The 19,262-nt window shown below is 36.2% G+C and overlaps 2 protein-coding genes across 2 annotated transcripts in view; one reads left to right on the forward strand and one right to left on the reverse strand.

Annotated features, from left to right (window-relative positions):
• The window catches only part of LOC135224066 (involucrin-like), a 48,787-nt gene extending 42,473 nt beyond the window's left edge, over positions 1-6,314 (forward strand). Inside the window, exon 3 of the mRNA XM_064262979.1 lies at positions 6,214-6,314. Within this exon, the coding sequence (XP_064119049.1) occupies positions 6,214-6,314 (101 nt within the window). The remainder of the gene's footprint in view (positions 1-6,213) is intronic.
• LOC135223851 (beta-1,4-glucuronyltransferase 1-like) overlaps positions 1-19,262 on the reverse strand; it is a 358,962-nt gene that overhangs the window by 329,190 nt on the left and 10,510 nt on the right. The gene's annotated exons all lie outside the window — the stretch shown is intronic.

Consider the following 19,262-nt stretch of genomic DNA (forward strand, 5'->3'; position numbering starts at 1 on the left):
ATGCATACTTGAACGCGCATATATTTCAAAATAATAAAAAAAAATAAAACGTGTGGCAGATGTCACGTTATTTTCATTTACAGACGTGTCAGTTTGTACACATTTTGAAGAAATAAAAACTTAAATACGTATGTATTTGATTGTTGTAAACCCCATAGATACACATTAACACAAATGGTTTACCTATAATATATATATATATATATATATATATATATATATATATATATATATATATATCAATAAAAACCTTCGGATTCCAGACTTTTATACTTAAGATTAAAATGTGTAAATAAACAAAATATAGTCATTAGTTCAGATATATCACACTGGTGCTCCCGCTCTTGCTTTTGAACTTAATTTAAAAAAAAAAAAAAACTAGAAAAAAAGGTATTTTTTCGTGAGCAAATACATTAGTAAACCAAACAGAATGACCTGAGTCTTGTAATCACTCACTGACGAAGAAATAGGAAATAGATGGCCCAACATTTCATTCACGCTCAAATCATGTTAGGAATGATGTTACCCATCCTGTCGACCTCAATTGAGAGAGAGAGAGAGAGAGAGAGAGAGAGAGACCCGCCCTTCAGACAGACTCGGAACTTCTTACCTTTGTAATCCGCTGCTGTCATGAGGGCGAAAGACGATGACGCAATACATAATCCCTCCCGAAAACACTTGGCGTTTTCTCAGAGTCACGCTGAACGTATTGTGTTATTTCTTTGACAGAGGTTTCGTCGCATATATTAGAAAGTCCTCTTTTGGAATAGGGTTGCTAACCTGTTGCCTTTCATGACAGGAACTGAGTCCACCAGAGGCATTGATGGTTTCGGATAGTTTGCTAATCCTTACCGCCTCAACCTCGAGTTAGACACGAGACCGTATATTTGGTAGGTGAGGACGCGACCTATTACACCACGAATTATATATATATATAATATATATATATAGATATAATATATATATATATATATATATCTATATATATATATATATTATATATATATTTATATATATATATATATATATATACTACTACATACATACATATATATATATTCAGGTTCTTGTTTGTATGGTGTTTTTAAGTTGCATGGAACCAGTGGTTATTCAGCAACAGGACCAACGGCTTTACGTGACTTCCGAACCACGTCGAGAGCGAACTTCTATCACCAGAAATACACTTCTCTAACCCCTCAGTGGAATGCCCGAGAATCGAACTCGCGGCCAGCGAGGTGGCAGGCAGGGACATACCCATCATGCCACTGAGGTTCGAATCCCACTACGGACGTCAGAATTTATCCATTTAGTTCGTCTGAATCTTGGGGCCTGTAGTGACAAGCCTATCCGAAAAGTGGTCATTGCAGTTACTAATGTGCCCCGTAAAAAGGGATCAATAGATTCTTTATATAAGTAAATATATTATATATAAATAAAAACCATTCTGTACAATAAATAAATCACCACAGGTGGACGAAAAGCCAAGCAACGATAAAGTGTATTCTAAACAAAACACAAAACAAAAACGAAAAAAAACAAAAAAAAGTTTCCTTCGAGACCAATAAATTTCTCGCGTCGACAGCTTTCATATGTCCTCCAAAACCAGTTCGACACGAAATGATTCAAAGGCGTCTCGTATTCCCTCCGTCTGTCACAGGTGCGACCAGAGCTCAATAATAATAATAATAATAATAATGGCAAAAGAAGAAGTAGAAAAGTGAAAAATAAAAAAAATAAAATGGCGTGGTTTGACTTGTAGTCAAACCTGTAACTCCATGTAAATGAAAACTTTCCCTGCGAGAGCTACGTGCTCTCTCTCTCTCTCTCTCTATCTGTCTGTTTGTCTGTTTTTCCTATGAAAATTACTTATTTTATACAGCTTTCAAATTCTCTCACTATCTATGAAAATTACTCATCTTATACAGCTTTCAAATTCTGTCTCTCTCTATGAAAATAAGTTATTTCATACAGCTTTCAAATCCTATCTCTCTCTCTCTCTCTTTATTTCATACAGCTTTCAAATTCTCTCTTTCTCTCTCTCTATGAAAATAGTTATTTTATAGATTTCAAATTCTCCCTCTCCCTCTGTCTCTGTCTCTCGAACACAAATACCACAAACATCACACCGAGAACTTAATAATTACTTTTATTTATACTGTCTAATGATTTTAATTACCATGAGAAATGGGAAGACGATAATGATACCAGCTGCACCACATCATCGCCTCAGGACAATCTGCTGAGAATTGTAAACAAAACCTTATAAGCGCCCAAGAATGATTGAATAAACGACAAGAGCATCCCAAGATATCCGAGGCCATTGCAGACTGAACGACCTCTCTCTCTCTCTGACATCAACTCAAGACCAAAGGCAAAGCGGTTTTAATGAAGCTCCTTGGTGCCTTAGATCCCAGTGTCTATGAGAATCAGACCTTCTGTGAATTTCGTTTCTGAATAAAAAAAAAATGCTACCTAAGATATAATCACTTTAATGGTGACAAATGTCACTCATATACAGTGCTAACGGATAGACTTTTGATCAACTTTTACTTTTGCCTTCAATAGCGTCTCATTTTTCATTTCTTGAGCGACGGTCGGTTGGTGCGTGTTCAGAGGTCGCCACGAGGGCTCTGACTGGGTTAATAAGGGTCAGCTTTTGATCTGTATCAGCCTGCCAGTTTCATATTCTGCCAAGTGAAGTTTATGGCACTGGGAGTGTTTTGTTTCTTTTAATTAATCAACTTACTACCAAGTACTGTTTATCTTGATATCAGTCTTACGGCCCCATCCTTCACTCAAAAAAACGAAATCCATCGAATCCTTCTTTCTTTTCTGCTGTTATTCGGGCCTGGCCTAGAAAAGGTCGTTAGGATTTCGGACGGAGAAAATTTTAAAAAATAACAACTCGTACAGATTCGCAACTGGAATTGGACTTGGAATATGAGATTCGGACCAGGGGTCAAGCGCTGGGACGTATATATTGACGTCACTCAGGAGAGGCTGAGAAAGGACTGAGGAAAGTAACACGGAAGGAAGAGGATAGGAACAGAGGCCTAGTAAGAGGTATGAAAGGACATGATGCAGCTCGATGACTAGCGGAACCTACAGCTTAGTGTGGGATCCGAACCGCATTATATCAAGGAATGAATTTCTAATCGCCAGAAATAAATTCCTCTGGGTCCTCCTCACTCGCAGCAGCGGGAAGCGAACTCGGGCTACCAGATTGATAGGCGAGTATAAGCTACCCCGCTCGTCCCATGGGGAACTTGAAACTTCCTAAAAAGGCGACGGACGGAAGGTATGACAAACCTCAAGAGATTTATGTAGTACCTCGACAAATATCCTAATCTAACGAAGAATAAGTGGAATAAATATATAACTACCTACTACACTCCATTAAAACAGTGCCTATTAAAAAAAATATATATATATTAAAAAAATAAATAAAAAAAAAATACATTTTAAAAAGCGTATTCTCGAAGCACTGTTGCGGGGAACTAATCAGTTTCCTTAGCATACATCATGAATAAAAAATTCAGGAAGGAGATATTATCGACGCAGACTTCCCCCCCTAAAGATGACCGTCCCATGGACATACAGAAAGAACTCATATGCGACTTATATCTCTACAGCGATACGGGAATAGTCGAAGATATTACTTTCTTTTTAAAGATACTTTTATTTAATGATTTTCACACATTATCGGCACTGCAAGTTCCAATGAACTTGATACAGATCATACACACATTTACACATATTTACACACACGTACACACATCGAAGATATTACTATTTTTTTTCTTTTCTGGAAAGATACTTTTATTTAAGTTTTTTACACAATGTCGGTACTGCAAGTTGTAATGAACTTATTACAGACCATTTACGCATACACACACGAACGAACGCATATATATGTATATATACACACATACACGTCTGGAATCAACCTCCAACTCTCCCCCTCTCTCTATGAATCAAAAGTAAGATGCAAGAGAGAGAATATAAATGGAGGTACAGTAAAAGGAATGCAAGGTGGTTGCAGCTAGGGGCTTAGGGAAAGAAGGCGGCAAAGAACTTTTAAGTAATGCCTACAGTGCGCCGCATGAGGTGCCCTGACGGCACTAACAACCCACTGAATCGAAGATTATTTTGTTGTTGTTGGCGCGCGCTTTTTGTAAACACATTCACGCGCGCAAGCAAGCGAGCGTGGGTTTAATGACGGGGGGCTCTCTGGATGGCCGACCGAGCACATGATTGCATGTCTCCATCTTGTTAAAGCAACAATGAGGATGCTGAAGCGATGCTTTCCCAAATGCTTTATGTGCTTTTTTGCGCGTTGGGCTGATGTGATGAATACACGCACGCACAATCTATATACATACATATACTATATATATATATATATATATATATATATATATATATATATATATATAAACATTTATATATATAATATATATATATATATATATATATATCTATACATAATACCTATACACACATATACTCTATATATGAATCTGTCTATCTATTTATTTATCTATTATATATATATATATAATAGATAATATACCATATATATATATATATATACATTTTTATGATATATATACACGTAATCTATTATTACATACACACTAACCCACCTACAAAACAAAACGACAGTAAAGCCAAAAATCACGACCCATGCAAATATAACTTAATAACACCATAACATAAACCTCTAATCCAAATCTCCCTCTTCCCGCCAGAATCGGACATTCATCCATTTCCTCGTGCATATCTTCTCTCAAATTATTTCTCTCGTGCGTTCCCTCCCCGGTCGCCTGTAGCTTGCTTGCTTGGCTGCGTTCACAGTCACGCGGAAGGATTTCAAGCGGAAGAAATGCTTGCGAGATCTGTTCTATAAATGGTGTCGCGAAATTATTTCTTTTTTAGGGTTAAATCTCATCTCTCGTGTTTTTTTTTTTATTTATGTTACTGGGCTGCTTTCTAAGCTTGGATTCTTCTAAGTTCCAGCTTTGATAATAATAATAATAATAATAATAATAATAATAATAATAATAATAATAATAATAATAATAATTATAACCATAATAAAATTTCCACTAGCTTGTCCTGGCCGATATATATATATATATATATATATATATATATATATATATATATATATATATATATATAAAGTTTTTTGCCACGAAGGAAAAAATTAAAAAGCTATCTCGCTTCTTCATTTTTTCCTTCGTAGCAAAAACCTTTATTTATACATAGCATCACGTTTTATATACTTCGTGATCACAAGTTATTCAGCTATACTAATATTTAACTTTATTTTATTAATTAAAAAAATTACAAATTTAAAAACAAATATATAAACTAATAATAAATAACTATATATAATATTTATCAGTATATATATCATACATTGGCCAGCGGGCAATCCCAACAAATTTTATGAATTATAGTTAGTTAATTCATTATTATCTTAGGTTTTATTATGTTGGACCGTCAAAGTTGACCCTACTCTCATCTCGCTTCTCCCTCTCTCCTTCTCTCTCTCATCTCTCTCACATCTCTCTCTCTCTCTATTATCATATATATATTATATATAATATATATAGAGTACGATATATATAGATATAATATATATAGTATTAATTATAATATTAGATATGGTATTTATACATATATCATACTCCCACGCAAACTTTCTTACTAATCACTTTTAACTTTTTATCGAAGAAGAAGAAGAAGAAGAAGAAAAGAAAAGAAGAAAAGAAGAAGAAGAAGCAGAAGAAGAAGAAGGAAAAACCTTTAAAAAATTTAATTATACATAGCATCACGTTTTATATTTTCTTTCGTGATCAAGTTATTCAGTATACTATATAATATATATATATATATATATATATATATATATATATATATATATATATATATATATATATTGGCCAGGGCAATAACAAATTTTATGAATATATTAATTATTTCATATTATTATGTTTATTATGTTGACCGTCAAAGTTGACCCCTCTCTCTCTCTCTCTCTCTCTCTCTCTCTCTCTCTCTCTCTAAAAAAAAATTTTTCTTTTCTTATAAAAAATAAAAAAATATATATATATATATCTATATATATATATATAAAATATATATGTATACATATATATACTCACGCAAACTTTCTTACTAATCACTTTTAACTTTTTATCGAAGAAGAAGAAGAAGAAGAAGAAGAAGAAGAAGAAGAAGAAGAAGAAGAGGAAGAGGAAGAAGAAGAAGAAGAAGAAGAAGAAAAAGAAGAAGAGGCACCGTAGCGCGAGATCCCACGTCGTTTATTCAACTCCTCCTCCTCCTCCAGCTGTTTGGAAAGGCGGAATAAGCCGCGAAAGATTTTGCACTGCTAGGCTTCTTTCCTCGCTTATTTCGGGGGTTAAAAGAAGATCATATGTATATATTTAAATATATATAACATAGATATATATATATATACCCATATATATACAAAATCATAACATGGATAATAATACAGTAGATAATACATAAATCATACAAAAATGGAAATAATAATACAAAATGGTGACATGAAAGAACAAAAGCATCATTTTAATACATATACCAGAAATTACAAACCATTTAAAAGCAGAGAGAGAGAGAGAGAGAGAGAGAGAGCACTCATACCTTGACCCTTTACCTTTCAAATACCCCGAGATGACCTCTGCTTTAATCTTGACAACCGAGACGCAACAGCTCTCTCTCTCTCTCTATTGTATCTCACATAATGTCGATCATTACGTATTGTTCAAGATGATTCCTAAACTTTGTTGACGTCTGAAATGAGAGATGACAGCGGCCCTTTGTATCAGGAATACTGTATACGGCATTATTTGTTTACCTAACGTCCCCAAGTGCTAATTTTTTTGGCAAATACAGTACATATAGCACCAAAGACCCTACCTATACTATAGCCTGCACCTAAATATCTTCTTCATATTCATATTTAACAACAGTACCACACACTTACTGACTTAAATCAACCCGTACTCTAAACCTGATCAATTTACGAGATAAAGTATCATATTCACCACATCCAAAACAGGGGCATAAGACCTGTACTCTAAACTTAACCAATTCATGACTTAAATTAACAAGTTCATCACATCCAACGCGTTGGCATAGGAAGAAACAATCAAAATATGGTAGCTGATGAGTACACGTCCGATAAATATAGGTCCTTTAACCTGAGATGTTGCTGTATTTATGACCGTATTCTACATAGTGTTAGGATTCTTTCATTTCATTTATTCACCTTGTTGCTAGGTACTGTGCTCATTAAGAGAAGTCGTATTCATATGTTTATTCACTAATTCGACCGAATTATTATGCAATCATGTATTAGGTTACGTTTTTATTCGTATTAGCAGTCATGTTTACTCTGTAATTCGTTATCATTGTCATTCAAACGCAAATTACCTTCAATTCAAATCAACACGTTTTAAAAGCTGTCGACAGTTAATTACAAATAATTCTCACAGAATACAAAAGAATATAGAATTCAGGCCAAACGCCAAGCGCTGGCACCTATGATAATTATGGTCATTCAGCGTTGAGACGGAAACTGACAGTAAAAACGTTTGAAAGGTGTAACAGGAGGAAAATCTCGCAGTTGCACCATGAATCAATTGCTGGGAGAGGGTTGAGGAAAGAAAGATGGAAGAGAATATGAACGGAGGTACAGTAAAATGAATGAAAAGGGTTGCAGATAGGAGCCTAAGGAAGGGACGTTGCAAAGAACCTTAAGTGATGCCTACAGTGCCCGGCATGAGGTGCACTGACGGCACTACCTCCCTACGGGAGTAATTCTCATCTCGCAGAACAACATAGGATCATGGGCACCGCTATACGTGGGCGCCTGGCAACATATATTTCGGGAAAATGGTCGAAAACAAGAAGTGAGGCAACTGAATACAAGGCTGACGTATTAAATCCGTGTACAGAAAACACGGAATTTTTTTTCTTTCTCTCTTTTTGCTTGTATAAATTAACTGTTCGTGCACATGATCGCAAGTTGAGATGACTGACATAATTAGAGAATTATATGAGTAAAAAAACAACATTTAGACCCGTCCATTTCGTTGCAATATGCATCTCTAGAATTGCAAGATGAATACAATAGAGTGTTTAAAGGTTACTGAGTTTAAAGGTTACAGGAAGGTAAAAAGGATGTTTTAAGTCTCACAGAACGAAAACTTTTTAACATAATTTTATAAGCTTGGTCAAACACGCAGAGAAAAACTTATGTAAACCATTTTATTTTTTCAGAACGAAACGCTATGCATCCAGGGAATTGTAATAAATAGACGGAATCAAAAATTGATAATTAACTGGAGGTTTGAAATCACTTGCACATACATACAAACACACACACTCTCTCTCTCTCTCTCACACACACACACGTTATATGTATTATATGTAATATATATATATATATATATATATATATATATATATATATATATATATATACATATTTGTGTGCGTGTGTGTATACAGAAGTATAGACAGATACACCCCCTCCCTCTCTCTCTCTCTCTCTCATCTCTCTCTCTCTCTCTCTCTCTCTCTCTTATTATATATATATATATATATATATATATATATATATATATATATAGAGAGAGAGAGAGAGAGAGAGAGAGAGAGAGAGAGAGAGAGAGAGAGAGAATGTGTCTATCTCTCTATACATGCATAAATATCTCATCATAATTAAAAAGAAGAAAGAACGTGAAAATAAAAGATAAAAATAAAAAATAAAAAAACTATTTCAAAGTCATTCAGTACAATTCCCCAGTTAAAATCATGTTCGTAATTTGCTCCGCTGTCGTCACAGCAATATATACCGGCGCTTTGTTAATCACAGCTGAAAAAAAAGGGGGAGGGGGAGGAGGAGGAGGGGGAAGGGTGGAGGAGAGCAGGGGTGTGTGAATAGGGGATACCATGAAAAACACTTGTTTTACTGCCAAAGACAAAACACGCGTAATTTGCTTTTTCACAGCTGGGAGGCCTCCTGTCATTTCCAGCAGAGTATATTAAAATAAATCTACCGCACCTGTGACAGAAATTGGCGCCTGTCGAGTTACATAATAATAATAATAATAATAATAATAATAATAATAATAAGAAGAAGAAGAAGAAGAAGAAGAAGAAGAAGAAAAAAAAAAGAAGTTGAGTTACATAATAATAATAATAATATCAATGATAATAAGAAGAATTTAAATAAAACAGAAAAGAATTATCAGGAATAATGAGTAGACTCAGTGAAAAATGATAATAATAATAATGGCAAGTTATATAAAATAGAAAAAAACTTAAGTAATGACTACAGTGCACCGCGTGACGTGCACTGATAGCAGTAACCCCCTACGGAAACGCAGGGTGTGAACACTGCTGGGAACTATGTTATTCTCGTTCTAAAATAAGCTACCAATGTGCTGGCACGGGCTCTTGCTCACAGAACAGGTTACTTTGGAAACAATTAATTTCTTGATTAGAAAGCGAATAACCTTGATGGTGAAAGAAAGGTCATGCTTTCCTTGGGTGAATAGAATTCGATTCAGTAGAAATGACTTTCAATTTGAGAATCAATCAATTGGTGCTTTGGGGAAAATACGTGTATTTTGTTTTTACAAAGAAAATTAGGGCTTACATGTTCGAAAGGTCGATATACTCGTTTCTCTGCTACTGGGGAGTCTGAGAGAGAGCTCGTTGGCTTTTGTTTCGTTTACTTTGGAGACAAGCTCTTTATTTTTTTTGAGGGGGGCCGGTGGGGCGGGGAAGCCGCAATAAAACGTCTCTTTGGAAGACATCAAACGTTTGGCCTAGAAATGTAATATTGTTCTGGAAAATTAGTTTGCGTAAGGAAAATCGTTACTGCCATGCAATGAGGTTTTGATTAAGGAGTGGAAAACAGCACGTTTATAAACGTTTCAGTTTTGAAGGGAAAAAATAATAATAATGATAATAAAAGTAAAATAAACCTCTTTGACACTGGACGTAGAAATGTAAATTTGTTCTGGAAAATGTGTTTGCAAAAGAAAAATTGTTACTACCATGCAATGACCTTTTGATTCAGGAAAACAGCACGTTTCGCTTTTGACGTTTATAAACGCTCCAATTTTGAAAAATAATAATAATAATATAATATATATATATATATATATATACATATATATATATATATATATATATATATATATATATATATATATATATATATATCTTTCTCAAAAGGCAATGACATCGCTTCATGTCACCCCTACCCACCCACCCACCCACTACTACCGCTCCCCTGAAAAGAGAAAAAATTCCTTTTAAAATCTATCAAACTATATATATGTTGTATAGTATATATATATATTTTTAATACTGATAGACTCGTTAGTTTCCAAAAGTACTAATGACCGACTGAGGAATATTCTGTGCGATTCTGAACAAAAACCGTATTCCCTATTTTGAGAGAAATTCGACGAACGACGGCGGGGAGGGGGGTGAGGGAGAGACGACCGTATGGGCGTGGGGGTAGGGGGGGGTGCGCTTAAAAGGTCATGGGGCCGCTAGCTCGCTCGCCCGCTCGCGCGCGTTATTTCCAAGGATTTCAGAAAGAGTGCACGCTAAAGGGAAGCGGATGAAAGATGGTAGTGGAGAGGAGAGAGAGAGGAATTATAATCGATGGGAGAAAAATATACACAAAAATTTATATTGAACACGAAAAAAAGTCGAAGTAAATTATGAAGAGGGAAAAGGAAGAAAAAAAAGACTAGAAAAAAAACCGATGAGTAGATATATATATAAAAAAAAAGCAATGAAATAATGGCACTGAAAAAATGCGCAAAAAAGATGAGGGGGGTGGGGGGCGGGGGGCTTTCGATAGTGAAAACATAAAATAAAAACCTACAACTGAAAAAAGAAAAAGAAAACTTTTAACATAATGTGGAAACCTCGGCGATAAAAACTGAATTAAAACAGCGATGCCTTTAAACAAATAAATGGTACAGAAAAAGAAATAGGGGGGAGGGAAATAAAACTAACAGGAACAAAAGAAGACACTGGAAAAAAAAAAAAAAAAAAAAAAAAAAAAAAAAAACAAGACTACTGAAAACAGAAATAAGAAGATTTTAGACTAAACATCAACTAAACGAAATTCAACGCTGAAAAAGAATGAATTTGAAACGTGACGTTTGACACGGAAAAAAAAGTGACTGGAAATTAAAATATTACAGCAACGCGAATATAAATATGAACTGGAAGCAGATACTGGAATATGCAAATGGAACAGTACTCTTCTTAAAAGGTGCAACCTGAAATCAGACTGCGAAATTTTAAAATGACTACGAGAGAAAAAATGACGCAGGGACGGGCAGGCGAGGAGGGGAGCGGGGGTAGGGGAAGGGGGGGAGGGGGGGGTGGGGGAGAATCCGAGTGCTAGAATGAAACTTCTAACTGCCAGCTGGTAAAGGAAAATGCGAGAGAACCGATGCCGATGGACAAAATTGTAAATGGAAAATTACGGTACGAAACGAGAGGAAACGGGGATTAGATACGCGAACTTTATACATACATATATACACACACACACAGTCCACACACATATATATATATATATATATATAATATATATATTATATTATAATTATATATATAAGATATATATAATGTATATCTAGATATATAATAATGATATATATATATATACACCACTGTACATATCTATTATAGCATATATTATATATATAATATATATATACTATATATATGTATATATATATATAGATATTATATATATATATCTAATTCATAGTTATACACATACATTATGTTAGATACATATATATTATATATTTATATATATATATATATATAATATATATATCTCTATATATATAATAATAGATAATATTATTATATATATTATATATATATATATTATATATATATATATATAGATTAGACCCACCACATACATTATGTATACGTAGTATTATATTATATTATATAATTAGATATATATATAATATTATATATATATATAGAATCTATACATATATATATATAAAACATATATTGTGTATATGATATATATATAAGTATGCGACTTTCAATACGAAATAAATTAGAAAACCGGTCACGAGATGAACTAGTATTTGCTTCGTATAAGTGAAGTAAGAAGGGTTGGATGGTTAAAACGAATAATGCAAATAAAAGAATAACAAGACATTCTTAAAATAAATCTGGCAGGAGTGTAAATATTCTTGAGCGTTTGAGAGTTGCTTCGTCACCCTCGGGAATGGGGGAGGAAAGAGGAGCTGGTGAGAAGTAGTATCATTTTGTTGAAGTTTAGTGAGGAAAAGGGGCGAAGTTTACCACCCAGAGAAAGTCTTCACTGGACAGGCATTTGGAGGTATACAGAGAATTTAGAACAAAGGTCAAGCGCTGGGACCTATGAAGTCATTCAGGGTTGATATGGAAACTGAAAGTAAAGAGGTTTTAGAGGTTGCTAACCACAGGACCACGGGGACCATATCTTATTATTATTATTATTATTATTATTATTATACCTGAAGCGGCTCTACAAGTCTACCAGTTCTTATAACACAGAACCGTGTTTACAAAATAATAATAATAATAATTTAAATAGAATATAAACTTAACTCCAAAGGCCAACCGCTAGGACTATGAAACAGTCGTTAGGAGAGGGTGGAGGCAAGTTAGATGGAAGGGAGACAATATGAACGGAGGTACAGTAAAAAGGAATGAAAGGGGTTGCAGCTAGGGGCCTCGAGTAATGCCTACAGTGCACCGCGTGAGGTGTACTGGTGGAGCTAACCTCCCCCCTCCACACCCATTATTATTATTCAAAAGGTTAATCCTATTGTTAAGAAATTCACAGTCTCGTGAAGAACAAATTGTTAAGAAATCCACAATTATATATTAAAATATATTTCTATGTAAAAAACAAAAAAAACAAAGACGTTTTAACGTCTACACTGATGAGGAACACCGTTCTGGTGTTTGAAAGTCTTTGTTTTTTTTATAAAGAAATATATTTTGTGGATTTTTTAATAAAATATATTTTGTGGATTTTTTAACATTAACCCTATTCATATAGAACAAGCCCAAAAAGGAGCCATTACCTTGAAATTCAAGCTTCCAATTATTAAAAAGGGGAAAAAAATAATTAATAAACTAAATGGATAAAAATGTATTAAAATGAAATTAAAAAAAAAAACGGGTTTCGTTTCCCCTTCTCTCAAAAATGTTGATGACATTCCGTAAGGACACGAGTGGTCAGTCATGCGCATAGAATGCGCGGGGAATTCGCAACGGTCACGCAGCAACCAGTGACGAGTTATTGTTTTACGGAAGAAGAAAGACGGAAGAAATGCACGAGCTGTTATTATGAAAAGAAATGGTATAAATATAAGGAAATGGGGGGAAAGGAGGCGCAAGAGTAAAAACTCGAGAAAGGAATAAAATAAGTGAGACGTTAATACAGTAATGGAAGGTGCAAGGATTTTGTTCGTTTGTTTGTATCGTGTTTTCACGTTGCATGGAACCAGTGGTTATTCAGTTGTTATTATGAAAAGAAAAGAAATGGTATAAATATATATATATATATATATATATATATATATATATATATATATATATATATATCATATATAAGGAAATTTGGGGTGGGGGGAAAGGAGCGTGCAAGAATTACAACTCGAGAAAAGAATAAAATAAGTGAGACGTTAATACAGTAATGGAAGGTGCAAGGATTTTGTTCGTTTGTTTGTATCGTGTTTTCACGTTGCATGGAACCAGTGGTTATTCAGCAACGGGACCAACGGCTTTACGTGACTTCCGAACCACGTCGAGTGTGAACTTCTATCACCAGAAATACACATCTCACACACCTCAATGGAATACCCGATAATCAAACTCGCGGCCACCGAGGTGGCAGGTAGACTAAATAGTGAGATGCTAATACAGTAATGGAAGGTGTACAGGAGTTATTGAAGAAAAAATGTAAGTGGTAGACAGTCTACTCTCTTTGGTCGTAAGCAACGCTGGGGCAAAAATGCAAAGGAATATAGTATAGTATTTAGGCCCATTGCCAAGCGCTGGGACCTATGAGGCCATTCAGCGGAAAATCCTGCAGTTGTACTATGAAAGGGGATTGAGAAAAGTAAGATGTATGATAATATGAACGGAGGTGCAGTAAACTGAATGAAAGGGGGTTGCAGCTGACGGGCCTAGGGAAGGAACGTATTCAAGGAACCATTTCACCTACAGTAAAAAGATAAAGAACGGAAGTATAAATTTTTAAAAAAGCCAAAAAAAACTTATAAAAATAAACTCGCTGACTTGAACCGTTTAAGCAATAATAATAACCCTTCAGAAATCGAATTCCGACCCGTCACGTCTGAATAAGAGGAGATTGCACAACCAGAATTCTTGAAGTTGCTCAAGAATGAGTATTCCGAAGTTGATCCAGCGTCACTCGAGAGAATCCAAGAGTCCGTATTGACACTCGCTGTGCAAACACGAAGGAAAGAAGAAGAAGAAGAAGAAGAAGAAGAAAAGTGCCGCGGGTGGTTGAATTTTGCGTCAACAGAGTATAATTTGCTTTTGATTTCTTTTTGTACATGTTGATTTAGAGTAGGCGCCAAACTCACTCCCCGGTAATTTTCGTTCTTTGTTGGTGAAGCTATTATATATATATATATATATATATATATATATATATATATATATATGTGTGTGTGTGTGTGTATATGTATGTATTATATATATAATATATATATATATATATATATATATATATATATATATACAACGGAATATACCTGGTGATAACACGGGAAATACCAGATGAAAGAGTGAAAGGGAAACGTCTTTATTATTCGCCCTTTCACCTTCCATTGGGTGCATGCAACCGTTGTCATCGCACAAGTATAAATGAATAAATGCATACATATACATACATGAATAGCAATAATAAAAATCCTGATAATTGAAAACACCTCTTTGTACGATATCCGTTGCATCATCTAGGGTAGACAGCTCGGCGTTCCCTTCTAAACTCATAATATTTAGGATTTAATCTATTGACTGCTGAATGCTATAACACAGAGTATAGATTTCAGACCGAAGACCAAGCGCTGGAAAACTGTGAGGCCATTCAGCGCTGAAGTCGAAAGAGAGTTAAGGTGTGGAAGGTGTAACAGGAGGAAAGGAAAACCTCGCAGTTGCACTACGGTATAGTTTTCATCTTTCTTTGTAGTAGTAGTAGTAGTAGTAATAATAATAATAATAATAATAATAATAATAATAATAATAATAATAATAATAATGAACTAAGGAACCTCCGTAACGAAGCTATAATATTGACAATTAAAAGCCCCAGTAGTGTTAAAAATATATTTTTAACCTTGTACAAAAATATATTCGTAAAACTACTGTTGCTTTTAATTGTTAATAATACAAATAATATAATAATAATAATAATAATAATTAATAATAAGAAGAATAACAAGAAGAAGAAAGGAAGCAAGAAGAAGAAGAAGAGGAAGAAAAAGAAGAAGAAGAAGACGAGTGGCTAAAGAGTGCATGGGAAGGACTGATAAAAGTAGACGAAGACCCAGAAATAAACAGACAGGAGAATGACAAACAGAACAGAGGACTGGCACAACAAACCAATGCACGGACAATACATGAGACAGACTAAAGAACTAGCCAGCGATGACACATGGCAATGGCTACAGAGGGGAGAGCTAAAGAAGGAAACTGAAGGAATAATAACAGCGGTACAAGATCAGGCCCTAAGAACCAGATATGTTCAAAGAACGATAGATGGAAATAACATCTCTCCCATATGTAGGAAGTGAAATACGAAAAATGAAACCATAAACCACATAGCAAGCGAATGTCCGGCACTTGCACAGAACCAGTACAAAAAGAGGCATGATTCAGTGGCAAAAGCCCTCCACTGGAACCTGTGCAAGAAACATCAACTACCTTGCAGTAATAAGTGGTACGAGCACCAACCTGAAAGAGTGATAGAAAACGATCAGGCAAAGATCCTCGGGAACTATGGTATCAGAACAGATAGGGTGATATGTGCAAATAGACCAGACGTAACGTTGATTGACAAAATCAAGAAGAAAGTATCATTCATTGATGTCGCAATACCATGTGACACCAGAGTAGAAGAGAAAGAGAGGGAAAAAATGGATAAGTATCAAGACCTGAAAATAGAAATAAGAAGGATATGGGATATGGCAGTAGAAATTGTACCCATAATCATATGAGCACTAGGCATGATTTCAAGATCCCTGAAAAGGAATCTGGAAAAACTAGAGGCTGAAGTAGCTCCAGGACTCATGCAGAAGAGTGTGATCCTAGAAACGGCGCACATAGTAAGAGTGATGGACTCCTAAGGAGGCAGGATGCAACCCGGAACCCCACACTATAAAATACCACCCAGTCGAATTGGAGGACTGTGATAGAGCAAAAAAAAAAAAAAAAAAAATAATAATAATAATAATAATAATATTCTTTATTCCAGCTCTGGGTCATATGTTACCCCGACTTTGCAATCTTTCTTAATCAAATACCCGGTAAATCATTTTTACTCCTCATTTTTTCCCAACTTTTTCTGCTTTCTGCTCGTCGTACGAATTTGCTCGTTTTAAAAGTTCAGTTACTTGCTACACAGAGTTGTAACTGGAATACACAAACTTAGGCCAAAGGCCAAGCGCTGGGACCTAAGAGATCACTCAGCGCTGAGAGGGAAATTGAGAGTAATATGGTTTTTGAAAGGTGTAACAGGAGGAACACCTCAAAGCAGTTGCACTGACACTTAACTGTTATTAAGAGATACACATAGTAGCAAGAGTCTTGGAATGGAAAAGCGAATCCACTGTTATTTACGGGTACGCATATTTGAAAATAAATCGCTAGAGAGAGCCTCTGCGTATCTGTTAGGATTCCCTTTTCAACAGATACCCCTTTTCAATCGAACAGATTCCCGAAAGCTTTCTGTACAGATTTATTTTAAATAAATATATGTCACCAAACGCAACAGCTGATTTGCTTCTCCACAGCTGTCATTGCTGCGCACAGCGAAGACATCAGATCATGCAGCAGAACTCTTGCGAAATGGAACAGAATGGAATATATAATTTAGGCCAAAAGCTAAGCGCTGGGACCTATATGAGGTCATTCAGCGCTGAAAGGAAAAATGAAAGAAAGGTTCGAAAGGTGTGACAGGAGGAGAACCTCGCAGTTGCATTATGAAACAATTGTTAGAATAGGGTGGAAAGTACGAAGGAAGACAGAGAACACGAACGGAGGTACAGTAAAAAGGAATAAAAGGGGGTGCAGCTAGGTGCCGAAGGGACGCTGCAAAGATCACCAAGTAAAATACCTACAGTGCACCGCATGAGGTGCACTTGACGGTACTAACCCTCCCTACGGGGCTCTTGGGAAATGGAACAAAGTTTAATGCATACTTGTTAAACGAGATTACATAAAACGCCTCGGGACCTTTAAACTGCTGGACATGCTTACACCACGCTATTACGTAAGGTCGATTATGACGTGTGTTCGCACGGAAACCCGTATTTCCCGCCGTGCCTAATTATTTCACGTTTACGAGCGCATCTAGAAACGGACGTGCAAGCTCGCCTGACGGAATTAATACCGGTGCAGGACTACCCAGATAAAACGTGCTTTGGGGAGCGCTTTAGAAAGTATTATAAGAGATGTCTGAACGATTTCTTCCTAAGTTTGATTGAATACACAATTTTCGCCGGGACTTACAATGAGGTCATTCAACACTGGAACGGAAATTGAGAATGAGAGGTTTGAAAGGCGCAAAACAGGAGGAACGCCTCGCAGTTGCACCATGAAACATTATTGTTAGAAGAGTCTGGAAAATAAGCTGGAATAGAGAATATGAAAGGAAGTACTGTAAAAGGAACGAAAGGGGCTGCAGCTAAGGGGCTTAAGGAAGGGACGCTGCAAATAACATTAAGCGATGTCTACGGTGCACCCCGTGAGTTGCACTGACGGCACTACACTAACCCCACTACGGGCCTGAAGTTTTATCGCACAACAATGCCTATACAGTAACCTAAACATGTCTATTTATTCCCTTAAATGCTCTCGATACATTTAAAATAAAAATTCAATATAATAATTTCGAAACCAACGTATATTTACTTGAGTCGCTGCTCGTCTAACCAAACAAGGAAGGTGACTCAGTGGGGACCTTCCCACCGAGAGATGGCGACTTTTGTATGTTGCGAATGTTTCTCAGCGAGCACAATAATTCTGTGTGTTTGTTTCTCTGTCTGCCTCTGCCCTGAGAACAGAGCAACGGACGTTACACGATTTCTCCTAAGGAGACAAACGAGACAGCAGAAACAAAAGAGGCTAACAGACCGAAAAGAGTAAATGCCTAAAGGAGAAAAATGTGCAATGATATGCACAAAGGAAACCCTACCCCAACCCCCCTCCACCCACTGTCCGTTTATTCCGGACAGGATCGACTTAGGAGTGAAAGCATGCTGCAGATATTCTTCCTTGTTCCCAAGATGGAAGGGGGAGGGACGGAGGAGGAAAGACAGAGGGGCTAGGGGTGCAGGGGGAAGGGAAGGGGATATGGGGGGGGGGGGTGATAAAGGGAGTCTGGGCAAGGTCCGGAGCGGAAGGAGGACAGGTGAGAGACCTCAAGATCGGAGAGAAAGGAGGAAAAAACCGTGTGAGCAAGGAGGGGAGGAAAAGGCGGAGGAGTAGGCGGAGGAGGAGGAGGAGGAGGCGGAGGACGAAAAAACCCAGGTGAGGAGGGAAAAAAATCTTAGGAGGAAAACCCTGTGTGAACGGAGGAGGAGGAGGAGGAGGAAAACCGTGCGAAAAAGTCATGTAGGACGACGAGGAGGAGAGTGAAGATGAGGACGAAAAGGACGAAAAGAAGAAGGTGGCGTGGTATTCGACCGCCCAGTGGATCACATGAAACTCTCTTTGGTCAAAATGGGGTTATATACCTTCTCTTCCAGCTCCGCTGATTTTCGCTGTTACCCGATAGCCTCTCGAGGGTGACTCTTAATTGCACACGAGGAGGAGGACAGGAAAGCGGGACTGACAGGTTCGTCAGCCCAAGAAGAACACTTCCATCGCCATTAAAATGGAAAGTCGCTCGATTTCCTGATATCGGA

The sequence above is a fragment of the Macrobrachium nipponense genome, chromosome 10, assembly GCF_015104395.2.
Source record: "Macrobrachium nipponense isolate FS-2020 chromosome 10, ASM1510439v2, whole genome shotgun sequence".
In the NCBI taxonomy this organism is placed as follows: domain Eukaryota; kingdom Metazoa; phylum Arthropoda; class Malacostraca; order Decapoda; family Palaemonidae; genus Macrobrachium; species Macrobrachium nipponense.